Here is a 15123-nt window from a genome sequence, read left to right on the forward strand (position 1 = left end):
TAGATTTGGATGCAAGACTTGACTGATCCACTTCCACTTAATTAAATTCAATGACTCTACAGCCGCAGTAGAAAATCAATACACAGGTTTTGCTACTCCCCATACATAACCACAATATTCCAAGTAGGTATATAAGTACAATTACAAAAACCTAATGCTGCCTTCAAGTGTAACCTTGGTGATCATGACTATTGGTTTTGTTCATGATATCATGATTGTTGTTCTTCCCTAGCTAGTATAAAATACATTCAACGTGCCGCTCACTTCTTTTTTAATATCCATCTGGAATTTAAACAATATACCATCTGATAGTCATTTCCTTCAATGTAGGTGTTGGATGTATAACCATCTTATTTACCACTTTCAAGACTTCAACAATCAACACGTGTCAACATACAAATAAAGAATAGACTGTGAATGTCTCAGGATGAGTTTGAAAATTAATCATTATAATAATCTGGACCATCTATAAATATTAAATACCAGATGAATAAAGTATTTGAAGATAGGAGATGTACTTCCTCTATTACATGTAGCATCACATTTTAACCATCAGCATTCCAGAAACCCGAACACAATCTATAACCATCATTCTATTATCCAATCATATTACTTGTACAAAAGTGTTTATGAAATAGAGACAAAAATCTGCCCGACCCAAGTCTTTGACAGATTAAAGTGATTTCTATTCTTCATTAACATACATTCAAAAATACGTTGAGTATTGTGAATCATACAGGTCTTGTTTAGCTTACAAGTTAGGGGATATATCGGCAAGATTCAAGGCTGCTATCAGTTTGAGTTAGTACCCCCTTTGAATAATGATATCAATACAACATTCAAAAATGAATTGAAAGCTTACCCCTGTTGATACTGTTTATTTTCTTACCCCGGCATGACAGCAGAACCTAGTCTTGAAACATTACAAAGACAGAGGTAAAGAACAGACTATGAGTGATACTTCACACTGAATATATATGATATATTCACAAAGAGTATTGTTTACTCATATGACCAAACATGCACTTGCATTGCACCTCAATCTTCTTCAATTATGCAACAATCTGACAACTTTAGGATATGGGCTACTTGATGATGGACCGGTCGCATGAAAAGGAATAATAATCCACATTTGGAGGTTAAGAACTAATCCAACCTTTGGAGGCTCTGCATAAATAGATTATATGAGAAATATTAGAAAGTTGGCAACAATGTAGTTATCCATGCATACTTGCAAATGCTACTACCATACAAAATGATTCTGTACATTGATGTCAGAGTTTTAGGTAGCAAAAAATTAGTCAAACCTTGCAGCATGAAAGTGTGTGCCTTCCCATTTATCAACTTGAAGACCCAAGCTTGTTATCTCCTGAAAGACATGACAGAAACAGAGAAATAACAAAAAGGGGGTAAATAATCAAACAAACAAACAATAGAACTGTGCACAAACATTTGGATTATTAATCCCAACTCTCAATGACGCACAACTACATTAGAACAAGAAATCATGTAGAAGTGCTATGGTAATTGATTGGTCTTTTTCCAAATATAATCCAAATGAATTGAAAGTCACTCAAAATTCATCAGACACTCAAGGTTCAAACTGCAAAGTAGTCCATCCCATAAGTAGCAGAGAAAACAAAATGGTGCCTAACCTCGAAATGGAAAGGTTTAAATGATCACTGATCAGCAAAGCTCTAGAAGGCAAACACACTCAATATGAGGTGTGTGTGGGAACATGTCAACTGGCTGTAGGCTTATTAGCTTGTAACAACCTTTTATATTCAGCTCTGCCTGCACAAAACCGTCAACAACTCAAATAGTTGCATTTCAAAGAACTAGAGCTAAAATTAAATTAAACAACACATACCACACCATGACAGAGATAATCAAGGTCACGTGCACATGTGGCAGGATTGCACGAGACATAGACTATGCGAGATGCCCTAAGATTTAGCAGGAATTTAATCAACTTCATGTGCATTCCTGGGCGGTTGGGATCTGTATTGTCGCACAAAATGACAAGAGATTTTAATTGTGATCTTCAGTCAGTATGAAGAGTATATATGATCAGCAAGTTAATACTTGAAATAGAGTCAAGTTAGTTTTCTCGGCATGGAAATATTCTGTTGATGCCCTGAAGCAATCATTAATGATTTGCAAACAGCCGCATAAACCAGCATATCTCCCTCCATACAAGAAATACAAAACGAAGCAAATACTGCTAAAATGTAAACAAATGCAGAACAGTTATTCGCTTGCTTCAATGAAACAACATTCAAAATGAATGGGGAAAAAGTGAACAGCAATGGCAATTTCAACAAGTAGGATAGATCCACATACATACTTTGGATCAAGACTACAGTCAATTTAAACAAATTACACAAGCCAAACTAATTTATAAAAATAAATATAACAATAGAGTAAGTAGGAATATGGACACGTAGAGCAACGAAACCTGAAATAACAATGTCAGGTTTAGGAAAGTTCTTCCCGAAATTCTCGTCAATTTTATTAAGATCACCCTGAACAAAGGTTGCATTTTGTATGCCATTTATCTCAGCATTAAGTCGGGCATCTGAGATGGCTTGAGGAACTACTTCGTAGCCATAAACATGCCTTACACTGTTCAAAATTAGAAAAGAAGACATTACTTTAATTGTTTGACAGTTTGTCCTAAACTACTAAAACCAAATGTAGATAACAGATTACCTTCTTGCAAGTGTCAGACCTATAGTGCCTGTTCCACAAAACAGGTCCAGGACAATTTCTGAGCCATCTCCTCTAATGCCGGAACATTCTTCTATAAGTTTATACAAAACTTCTGCCTAATAGGGAAAAAAATTGCTTATATTTCTTTCCCGATGGTCATGATTCATTTCAAGAAAAAAAAATGGCACAGGATCTAAAGAGAGCCAAAAAAATTGGCATATTGTAAACCTGATGAGTATTTGTTTGAAAGAAAGAGTTTGCTGATATTTGGAATTTAAGCCCTCTTAAAGTCTCTGTAATGCTAGATTTCCCGTACAAAGTGTATTCCTCCTCCCCAACAGATGTGTTACCAACAGAAGTATTTACATTATTCATGACGCTTACCTATCATTCATGCAGCGAAGGAACGTCAATGGTATTAAATACAATATATACATATAGTTTGCAACTAAGGTTAACAAGGTCAAATATCCACACACACAAAACTGAGACAGTTGGTTTTAAATTTAAATATTGAATAAAATGACAATTAATTAATGAAGGAAACCCAATACAAAAATGAGATTTTTACTCCAAACTAAAATCACATCACTTTTTTCAAGCAATCTCATACATATCCCCCTTCATTGCTTCTAGTTTGCTCAGCATCAGTCACCTCAGTTCCACCCCCTCCCTATTTAGTTAGTAGTGTGGTGTTACAGATCCATCCCCGGGATATACCTTGAAATTTGAAATCTAGGAGTCAACAAAATTGATAGATATAGTTAAGGAGCAATTCTCCTAAAACTTAAAAGCTTAAGATGTTAGGAAGAAGCGCCACATAGCTTCGTGTCTTTTCCAATTAGACATCCCACGGGCTATAGCCATTTTGGCTTGAAGCATGAAGAATGCATAAGCCAATTTTACCTTGAATAGAAATTAAATTTGATAAAAAAGAATGGGCGTAGCAAGGCTCAAAACTCTAGACCACTTGATCATAGAAACTCTACTGCCATGTTAAGACCCACTCTCAATAACCTTAAAGCACTTAATAATTTAATATCTCCAACAGAAAAAAGAGAAAAAAACCTTATTTCAAAGCATAATAAATTTTAGGAGTTTGGAAAGTTAAGGAAGACACACATGTGGAGAAAGTTTGGAATGTATAATCGTAACAAAAATTGAAAAACTTAAGTACCCACCACTTCGGTAAATGCAGAAACTTTATCAACTAGGACCTTCAGCAACTCGGGTTTGTAGGAAGAGGTCACAAAGTTGACCATTATTTCAGGAAGACCGGTCATTACATCTCTGGAACAAAAAATTAAATGTTAATATTGATAGAAAACAAGGTACTCTTCAAATGAAACATTATTATTTCTCTCCTTTAAATTTGATGCCTTCTTCAAGCATTATTTGCTCACATGATATATATTTTTGTTGAAAATTTGGAATTGAAACATTATGGAGATTGTACTTATCTTATGATTAGATGACTTTATTGTTTAATTGAAATTTTCTATATAACATATCTACCCATACATGTGCCCTAATTTTTAGAAGAAGAAAAATCCAACTCCACCCATTAAAATTAATTGTTTGTTGAGCATTATCCGGTGTAGGAAATCTCACATTGTAAAGTAATATGGTTTGAATAGTAGTCATAAATGGTGGTCATCCCTCACCTTATAAGTCATTTTGTGTGGTTGATTTCAACCCATATTCGAAAAGAGTATAAGAGTCTATCATATATTTGTTGGGTCACTCATATTATTGAGTCACCTAGGTTACCTCCATATGCCATTCCTGGGCATTAGTGTTTGTTGAGAGTCACACAATGGATAATGATATGGTCTGAACTGTGGTTATAAGAGGTAAGTATCTTTCACCTTATAAGATGATTTTGTATGGTTGATTAGAACATAAATGCAAGAAGTAAAATGTGCAAGTGTACCTAAAACAATTAAGACAGGGAACATAAAATATAACTTAAATACCTTCCACTTCTCAGCATCAAATGCTTAAGAAATCCTAAGTGTGAATGAACATTGTAGGGAGAGAAACCGAGTTGAGGATCTCTCCAACATTCTTGGATAGCTGCAAGAACCTATTCAAATGTTCAAGTCAAAACATAAGGAGAGGGTAATAAACTTCCCAGTTGGGATGTGAAATCAAATAAGTGTAGGTTACTGTCACAGAAACAGGCAACAGTTGAATCTTACAAAACTCTGGAACCAGATAAAATTGTGTAACTAAAGCCACAAAGAGGAGTGTCCAATGTTGTGAGACGAAACAAGGGAAGTCATAAAAGGGTCAGTGCCTCATTGGTATTTCAGATAAGGCCCTTTCAGTTAAGTACACACCTCTGGCGTCTTACAACACATTTCTGTTTCTGTGTTTCAGTCTTCAGACACAGAGCTCTTGATAACCAAATTTTACTATAAAGTGTAAACACCCTCCCAGCCACCCACAAACACACATCTAACTTTCTAATGGAGTATAATTGTCAAAATGATCATGAATAGTTAAATTGTCAAAATGATCATGAATAGTACGTAATGGAATGAAATAGAATGATAAGATATTCCATTGTTTGGATTAATTACAAAAATTGAGGGAATGAAATGGAAAGTGATGACATCCTTATTGAGACGTCAATGGAAGATCATCTTCAATGGAAAGGGACCTTTGTTCAATTGTTCTAATCCCCTCCACCCCATGCATTTCCTTTCCACTCTATTCCATTACATACCACCCAATCCAAACATAAAGGTTTTTTGAACAAACTAAACTTGAGAAAATTGGAGACCGCCAAGAAAAACAGATGGCTGACATAAATTTGTACGACCGTTTTTTAGTTTCCTAGCCAGGTGGTTGTCTTATCTCTTTCTGTTACAAGCTTTTCACTTTCCGGCCTGCCACGTCTAGTTAAATGAATAGATTTTGCCTCTGGCGCCTATGGGTAAGCTTTCTGGTTTAAAATGCTTAGTTTGTAACTCATTCTAAGTTATAAATAAATAAAATAACATTCCATACCTTGTTAGCAGGATCAGTTTGCAGTAAGCACTTGTCAACATTTAGAATTTTATCAAAAAAACCAGGAATATGCAATCCCAATGCATAATTTTCACTTCCGCCGTCAACATTTCTTTCGTGCAGTAACTCTTTAGGCAACCATTTATGGGGACCAAATGAGAATTCCATCTACACAAAGAAAGAAACAAAGGACAACACAAGTTACTTATCATCCAAATGAATCTACATCATATATATGAGGCCTACTTGAATTGAATTATTTGAACTTATCTACTAACATAAACACTTGTGAAACTTTTGGGAGAGTTTATGAAACTTATTTCTATAAACTCTTCAAGATAACTTATCAAAACATATGATATATGACAACAACTTGACTTCATTATATCTTTTGGTATAGAAATAACTTATACATCCCATGTTTAGGACCTGGTTGAATTGATTTATTTGAGTTTATCTACTAGCGTAAGTAATTCTGAAACTGTTTGATAGAGCTTAAGAAGCTTATTTTCATAAGCTATCCAAGATAGATTACGAAAACAACTTATATTATACAAGAGAATGGTTTGACTTTATTTCATCTTTTGTGATAGAAATAATTTTTACATAAGTATGTATGCCATAAGTGCTTAATTAAGTTTTCTAATCCAAACATTGTCTTAGCTTTAAAAAGTGACAAACAGAACAGAGCATTAACTAACTAACTAACAAACCTTGTTTCTATAATGAAACTGAATGTCACAAGGAACAATAGGCTTCATAATACCATGCAATTCCAAATCTTTGTGAGAAAACTTTCCAACATGTACGATTAAATCACGAACTTGTTCCTCTTTAGCTTTAATCTGAGCCTGATAAGACAAATTCTGCGTTTTGCAACCACCACAATGAGGAACATAAACACAAGGCGCATCGACAATGTCAAAGGGAGGAGTTAAAGTTTCAAGCTTAGTAGCCTCAGCGTAATTTCCCTTTTTGCGAGTGACACGACCAATGAATCGTTCGCCGGGAAGTGCACGGTCGCACATGACGACGAAACCGGTTTCAGTGACTTTGCAGAGTCCTTTGCCTTTGTAGGCGAGGGATTCGCAGAGCAATTCGATGGTTTGGCCACGCTTTGGGAAATAGGAATTGGCATTGGCATTGGAATTGGAATTGGGATTGGGGGTTTTGGAATTTGAAGTTGTGTTGCTGGGTTGGGGTTGTGGTTGTGGTTCGGGAAGGGAGCATGAGAGAGTGGAAAGAGGAAAACGATGAGATTGAGATGAAGATGAAGGTGGGAACTTGAACTTTCGGATATGGAGTGGGAGAGAGTTTGTTAGGTTTGAAATGGTAGTCATTTCGCGGTTATGCAATACTACTACTGCTACGCCTGACAAGTGTTTGATTATTTGCTTATTGAAATATCATGGTCACGACACTGTGCTTTGAATCAGAAGCATAAACAAACATCAACATGCTTTTTGACAAGTTTAAGCTTTGCAGCTTTGTCTAATTACCACAAGTAAAATAGTTTTGCGTTTATATTTTACTATTTGATCAATAAATGTCACTACATTTCATTTGATGATCAAATTTATTAACCTAATGGTACAAATAAATTTGCGTATGGCGTAAGATTTACTTTGTTTTTGTTTGTGTACTATTAAATTGATCAATTTTAAATTTTAATAAAAAGAAATCTTTAAATTAAAATCAATTATAACTCCACATATTAAAAAAGTTGTATATAACATACAAACATGTTCGAACTAATTTTGACTCTTTTAAAAGTGAATATGAATTTATTCAATTTTTTTTAGAGATGTATCTATTGAATTACTTAAAGATAAATTATTAAATAAACAATCATTTTAGTCTCGAATACATTAAAGTTTTAAAAATATATCTAATATGTTTTTAATTAATAATTTCATGAACCAAATTTACTAAAAAAATACACATTCAAATATTAAATTAACTAACGAAAAATCCAATTAAAAACGAAGATATTGTAATTTAAATCCACCATTAACATTGCTAACATATTTAAAGACGCAAATGGGTGTTTAATCTTTCTTCTTTTTTTTTCAAAAGCAAATGGCTGTTTAATCTAAGTTATCATCATATGCCACTTCCTTTACATAATAATATTCTAAAAATAAAGTTATATAACATTTTTTATCCAAATCGGCATTTTGTTCTCCTTTTAATGTACATACCCAAAAAAAATAAAAATAGAATTCGTTCTGTTGTATCAAGATCTAATATGATTCTATCAAATTTACCTTACTATCGGGATTTCAAAGAATTATTTACCCATTGTTGTGGAAATTGATAAACGCTCACAACAGCTGATTTTGATGGACTTATAGCTAAAGATTTGACACAATAGTTCACTGAAGTTAAAGATTCTAACACAAAAAGGGTTGTGGTATTTTTATTATTATTAGAATAAAAATGATAACTCATCTACAACAAGTGTGTCCAACCCAATGATATGGCCTTTTTTAATAACCTTTACTATAATTCATCGTGATATTTCCCCTCTACTACTGGTACCTCCTCCTGACGAAATTCAACCAGATACCTAGCAGCTAACGAGGCGTGAAGTGCAGCACCATAAGGAAGTGCATCTTCGTTGATTTTGAAATAAGGTGAATGCACTATATGAAGAGGTTCAGCCGAGGGATTACGCATTCCAAGAAGGAAAATATATCCAGGCAAAGCCTGTTGATAGAATGCAAAGTCCTCACCTCCCATCACCGGTTGCATATCATTAACTTTGTCGACACCAAGCAAACTCCCCGCAACACTTCGGAAATAGTCATGCAATCCAGCGTCGTTTATAGTTGGAGGGAAGAAAATCTTCTCTTCTTGAAGGAAGTTGACAGTTGCATTGCATCTGTGGACAGCAGCTTGTCCCGTGATAACCTACATAAATGAAACAGTCAGCGCCTATACCTTATAGGATTGCAATGATAACTACAACATTAGTACAATCATTAAGTGAAAGTAATAAGATAAGAATGACAACAAAAGAAAATTCGCCACGTAGAATTTTTCATGCAAAGGGGCCGTGTCTATCTCGATTTGAATCCAGAACATCTACTTAATGTATGTTGCTTAACAATTTGTATAACAACTATTGTAGAGCTCATTATTTCCATTTAAAGCACAAAATGAATCTATTTTTCTTCATAACGGACCTGCTCAATCCGGTTTCTCAGATGCATGAAGCTTTCATGTGAAAAAGCTCGGAAGGTACCACCAATTGTGACAGAGTCTGGAATAACATTGAACGCACCACCTCCTTGAAAATTTCCCACAGTCACAACCTGTGAGGATATTATTTATGTTAGGAAAGGCACAGAGGCCTCAGGTTTCATCAAGTTAAAAAAACATAGTAAGCAAATAATATTGTGGTATGTTTCCCAAAACATTTTTTTTCCTCAAATAGCCACAAAACTCAAGAGGTTGCAAGATAGTGTGCCTCCAACATGAGTATTGCTGACTTGGACTCTGCCAATACTTTCTTTTTGTATATCCATTTGTTCTTTCTGATTCCCATTTGATGTTTAACTGTTTAAATAAACACATACTAGCTATATAGCACCGACACTTCAGATTGAAGGTGCATTCGGTGTCGGATACGTGTCAGTGTCTGACATCGAAACAACACCGACACATTTAGTTTCTTCCAATTTTCAAATTATTATCAGTGTCGTGTCCTTTTTTTGTCAGTGATTCATAGCATACAAGACAAGGAAGCTGCTTTGACAATGACAGATTCAAAGAATGGTGCAAAATAAGTTCTAATGAGCGGTTAGAAGGGAAGCAATAAATGAAACAAGCTGTTTACCTGGGTGTCCAGGGGATCAGCCTCACGAGAAACAATATGTTGTAAGCTAACAATCACATTGGAAGCTGCCACTATGGGGTCTATAGCATGTTGAGGAATGGCAGCATGGCCTCCTTTGCCACTTATTATTGCTTCAAAGAAGCCACTTCCTGCAAACAAAGGACCAGACCTAGATGCCACTGCACCTAAAGATGTGTCATGATTGACGTGTAATCCAAATATGGCTGAGACATTTTTTAAGACTCCAGCATCTACAATTTTCTTAGCCCCACCACCTCCTTCTTCTGCTGGTTGAAAAACAAGAACAACAGTTCCCTATACAAAATAAGGAACGATATAACATATCCATAGAAGGATTAAAACAGTCGAACAAGATAATTCAGTCTCCTATGTGTTTGTTAGAATTGCAAGAATAATTGATGCATTGACTTATGTTTCAAAGACTTAAGTAGCATGCCATATGATAGGATGACTGTAACATACAAAGTTGGCATAATGAAAACTCAAAATTTGGCAGCAGTTTGACAATATGCAAATAAACAGAAGTCGTTTTTTACTTTGGCGTGAATGAGCTAAAAACACAGAAACATCTTAAACAGAAAAAGTGCATAACGGTTGGACGGGAGTGTTTTAAAGAAATTGCTTGATGTCACGAAAGAGTTCCATCAAAGAAGTGTTGTGAAAAACTATCAATGGCCATTGACCCATGTTTTCCATCAAAAGCAGATTGAAAATTTTCTCCTTTGTTGAGAAAATCTGACAAGCATGAGTTCGTGAAATTCAAGATTTTTTTTCTGTGATATATAGCATTGTTGGTGTTTTAAATTGCAGTCCACAACTGTTATTGTAACTGCAATAAGGTTTCAAAAGTTTCCGCAACTATAGCAACCCACCTGCACATCAGCTGGATTCGTTCACAATTTTCCATAATGTTTGTAGTTTATGCTATTTAATGGCATGCTTGGTTTTAATTTTCTCTACACAAGTAATTGAAACTAGAAAAAATAAAGTGAAAATAAGATAACATTTTTGTAATTTGAAAAAGTAAACTAAAATTGCAGATAGAAATTTTTTTTCTTAAACCAAAATGGTTGCAATTGCAACAGCAGCCTCTGTTGAAACTTTATGTCAAAAGAAAAACCTCTGTTCAAAGATCACACATGTTCTTGAGAAGCAGTGACCTCCTCACACTCTCACTCTAAATTATTTTCAAAATCAGTACATTAACAAAGCATTAAAAAAATACCAGCGCATAAAATTATCTCATGTATTAAGGAGAATGAACATAAAATAAAAATGTGAAAAACCATACCGGCAAATCTTTTTCAAGCTCCTTGAGAATCTTTGCAGCACCAAGAAGCATAGCAACATGAGCATCATGACCACATGCATGCATCTTTCCAGGTACTTTACTCTTGTGCTCCCATTCCACCAATTCCTAAGTTTAACAAAAAAAATCAATAAAATAAAGATAAAAAAAAAAAAAATATCCTCTTAGTAATACAACAAAACCAAAAATTTCAAAAAGGGTTGAACTTAGAGTTGCAAAGTTGCCATCTGGGCTAAAATGCACTTCTAGACCCCTAAGCTGCACAATTCGACAATTTTGGTCCCTTAACTTTATCCCCTTTTGCAAAAGTCAGGCATGTCCGAGTCAACGTTAATGTGGACTCATTTTAAAAAATCCACATACATGAAATTTAATTAAATAAATAATATATTGTCATGTGACCGTTGTCCAACGGTAGCATTTGGTCAACAAAACCTAAGTTTTATTATGCGATTTCTTCTTTCCATAGACAGAAGAAAATTGGTAGAAGAAATCCCATAATGAAACCAAGGTTTTGTCATAAAATGCTGTCATTAGACAACAACCATGTGACAAGATATTTTTTATTTATTTTTTAATTAAATTCCACACTTGAGCATACAAGTTTTTAAAAATGAGTGTACATGGGCGTTAACTCAGTCAAAATGAGTCTACATCAACATTGACCTAGTCAAAATCAAAGAGTCTGAATTTTGCAAAAGGGGATAAAGCTAAGGGGCCTAAATTACTATTTTCAAAATACAGTGGCCAAAATCTGTCAGATTGTAAAACTTGAGGGCCAAACCTGCATTTTAGCCTTTCATTTTTCAACAAACCGAGATTAAAAATTCATGATAATAATTAAAAAATCAAAACCATCATAAAAAAATGTAGACCTCCATGAGAAGAGCATCCATGTCAGCTCTGATTGCAACAAAAGGAGGAAGACCAGTTCCTATGTAACCAATAACACCTGTGACTGCAACTGGGTGTTTATAAGGAATACCCAATTCATCCAATTTTGCTCTAATCAACTCACTAGTTTCAAATTCCTCATAACCCATTTCTGGATTCTCATGAATCTTCCTCCTTATATCCACCATCCAATCGAAAACTTGAGGGTTTTTTGCTAAATCAAGGAACTTGTTGATTGGCAAGTTGTCATTTGAAGTGGAGGAGGAGGAATCTGAGAAGATTGGTAAAAAGCAATTGAAAATGATGAACAATAAGTTCACCCATTTGGAGAAACCCATGAATGCTTTCAACTTTGAAGTGGGAAAGAGAAGAGAAAGATGTTAGAGAGCCACAAATACTCAAAACTCACTACATGTTATATATGCAATGGGACAACAGCAGGTAGTAGCAGAACTGTTATAGTATTATAGTTCTTTTTTTTTTGTTCTTTTTTTTAATTATTACTACTATACTATATTATTGGTACATTCATCCTCGTTTAAGAGAATTATTTATTTGACTAAAGATAATTTCTTTTTTTGAGAAAAGGAGTATATTAATTAATCTGTCTGTTTTTTTGTGTCAAACAAACTAAATGCATTCATGGTATTTTTTATCTTTTTTTTTCTGAATTCAATGCATTCATTTATAATAATAGAAGAAATACAATCTAGAATGTAATATTGTAATATAAACTATTGAGAGGAACATGTAAGAGATAGATACTCTAACAAAAGTACGAGCGTTACCATTTGCTAACCGTCTAACAAAAATAACTTTCAAGTTGTTGCACAAATTAATTTGTGTCTAAAGAATCAACTAAAAATGGTTTTTTTCCTATACTATGCTTTTTTGTCAAGATCTCTATTTATTATAAAGATAGATATAAGTGAGGTGTTAGTGGGACACATTTTCAAAAGCATTTTAAAAAGTAGATTCCACCAATATCTCACATGTTGAGTAACAAAAGAAAAACAATATCTCAAATGTGTTTACCTCTTGTTAAATGTAAGTTCTCCATGTCTTTTAAGAAATGGAAATTATCTCAACTATATTTTTTTGTACACGAGTTTTAAAATGTCTTAGTAAAAGAGTTTTAAAATATCTTAGTAAAAGAGTTTTAAAATGTCTTAGTAAAAGAGTTTTAAGGCGTGGATGTCGTTTATTATTTGGAACAATTAAATTTTGGTTGAATAGTATTCCTTCTACTCTCAAATACAAAGAAAAAATTAAAGAAAATATTTAGTTTAAGACTAAGGGTAAATACATTAATTTTTTTGTTTATATTTAAGATAGAGAAATTGAATCAAACAAAAAGATAAATGAAATATTGTTGTTCATAGCAAATAAATATATAATAATACTAATAATAATAATAATAATAATAATATAATTAAAAAAAAAACAAATAAAAAACAATATCATTTGTCATTAATTGTAATACGGGAAAAGCAATATTTAGTATGATTCAATACATTTGATATTTATTGATTGGTCAAACTTACATATCCTTATTTTACATAAATAAATGGAGAGAGATTAATCTAGAGAAAAAAAAATGGAGAGAGATGTTAAAATAACCCATCAATGATATTTTTCATTTTCTAAGTATTTGTAATATTAATTATTTCCTATAAAGAAAATAGAATAGAACGACAATTTTTTTTACTTAGTCAGAAGAACAGTATTATATTATTATATACAAATAATAATTCAAAACTAAAATAAGTCCACATCCCCTGCACGTGATAATTTCCATTTCTCCATGCCTGTCTTACCATTTTTCTCTCATAAAAAGCATTTGACAAATATCATTCGGTCAGTTTTTATTAAGAAAATTATGTTTTTTTACTAAAAGTAAGAAATTTATATAAATACTACTATTGAACCATTTGATTTTTATCGGAAAATAATTTAATTTTTTAATTCGGATTGGTTGCATCTGTCAAAAAAAACTGGATTGGTTGTAAACCGTTCTTGCATAGAGTGTTGTTTTTAGGATGTTTTTAATATGGAATTAAAGAGAATGTTGTAAAACATTTTTACACCACATCCTATTTAAATTCACTATTTTGCCACGTCACTCCATCTTTGTATAGTTATCTTGAAACTGATAAAAATAATAAAGTTTCGTTTCAATGTAAAACTATTTTATACCGACCATTAAACTTTTAATGTTATATTAAATTGTATAAATATATTTGGGGGCTTAGCTCATTTTATTGTTACATCCGTCAATAATGTTTATTAAAATAAACAAATTTCTCTAAACGAGGAGGGATCAAATTACACTACTGATATAAAGTTACACTAATCAATAATGTTTTAACGGATATAAATTCTATAAAATTATGGTTAGACTGAAAGTTTATATCATAAAAATCATCTACGTAAAATTGTGCATATAGAATAATTTAATAGATTATCGAGACTCATCAAAATTAACGATATTTAATAAAAATATATAAAACATTAATTTTAACGACATTTAATAAAAATATATAAAACATTAATTTTAATGCATCTCACTAACCTATCAAATTATTTTAGATTTTTATATAATCTTACATAAATTATCTATATAATATGAATTTTCAATCAACCGGGTTCGATATGTACCTAAAGCAATTAAGACAGGGAATAAAAAATATAACTTAAATACCTTCCAATTCTCAGCATCAAGTGCTTAAGAAATCCTGAGTGTTAATGAACATTGCAAGGAGAGAAACCGAATGTGGATCTCTCCAACATTCTTGGATAACTGCAAGAGGTCAAGAACCTATTCAAATGTTTAATCAAAACATAAGGGGAATGTAATAAACTTTCCAGCTGTGATATGAAATCAAATATGTGTAGGCTATTGATAAAAAAACAGGCAAAAAGGGTCGGTGCCTCTTTGGTATTTCAGATAAGGCTCCCTTCAGTTAGGTACATTTATGTTTCTGTGTTTCAGGTGGCAAGCTCTTGATAACCAAATTTCACTGGCTGATGATCGTTAAGTGTAAACACCCTCCCACACACATCTAACTTTTTAATGGAACATAATTATTAATCTCAGTAGCTTAAGTATGTTTCGATTGGTAGCATGTGTTGGAAATAATGATGATTTTAATGAAAGTTTGTTGGAAATAATGATGACATTAACGAGAGTTAGTGTTGTTGTGAATTAAAAAATAAGAAAGTTCCACAGAGGAGGAATATCACACACTAGTAGGGTATATAAGGTGAAGGTATTGGTTTTGGCTACGTGAAGTATTATTTTCAAACATATGAAAATTAATAAATTAATTAT

At 33.0% G+C, this 15123-nt stretch overlaps 2 protein-coding genes across 2 annotated transcripts; both read right to left on the minus strand.

Annotated features, from left to right (window-relative positions):
* Positions 1–575: 575 nt before the first annotated feature.
* LOC101501530 (uncharacterized) lies at positions 576–7192 on the minus strand. The gene is made up of 11 exons (XM_004486744.4): positions 6441–7192; positions 5728–5895; positions 4689–4798; positions 3894–4002; positions 2941–3096; positions 2713–2828; positions 2459–2625; positions 1871–2001; positions 1656–1794; positions 1308–1369; positions 576–1167 (listed from the first exon to the last, which is right to left on the minus strand). Exons 1-9 carry the CDS (start codon positions 7065–7067, stop codon positions 1687–1689), a joined length of 1692 nt encoding a protein of 563 aa, XP_004486801.1. The 5' UTR covers positions 7068–7192; the 3' UTR covers positions 576–1167; positions 1308–1369; positions 1656–1686.
* Positions 7193–8118: 926 nt separating this feature from the next.
* On the minus strand, positions 8119–12313 carry LOC101501217 (IAA-amino acid hydrolase ILR1-like 4). The gene is made up of 5 exons (XM_004486743.4): positions 11774–12313; positions 10881–11006; positions 9569–9883; positions 8916–9044; positions 8119–8640 (listed from the first exon to the last, which is right to left on the minus strand). The coding sequence occupies exons 1-5, from the start codon at positions 12128–12130 to the stop codon at positions 8230–8232; spliced, it is 1338 nt and encodes a 445-aa protein (XP_004486800.1). The 5' UTR covers positions 12131–12313; the 3' UTR covers positions 8119–8229.
* Positions 12314–15123: the final 2810 nt, after the last annotated feature.

This window comes from Cicer arietinum, chromosome 1 (genome assembly GCF_000331145.2).
Source record: "Cicer arietinum cultivar CDC Frontier isolate Library 1 chromosome 1, Cicar.CDCFrontier_v2.0, whole genome shotgun sequence".
Taxonomy (NCBI): domain Eukaryota; kingdom Viridiplantae; phylum Streptophyta; class Magnoliopsida; order Fabales; family Fabaceae; genus Cicer; species Cicer arietinum.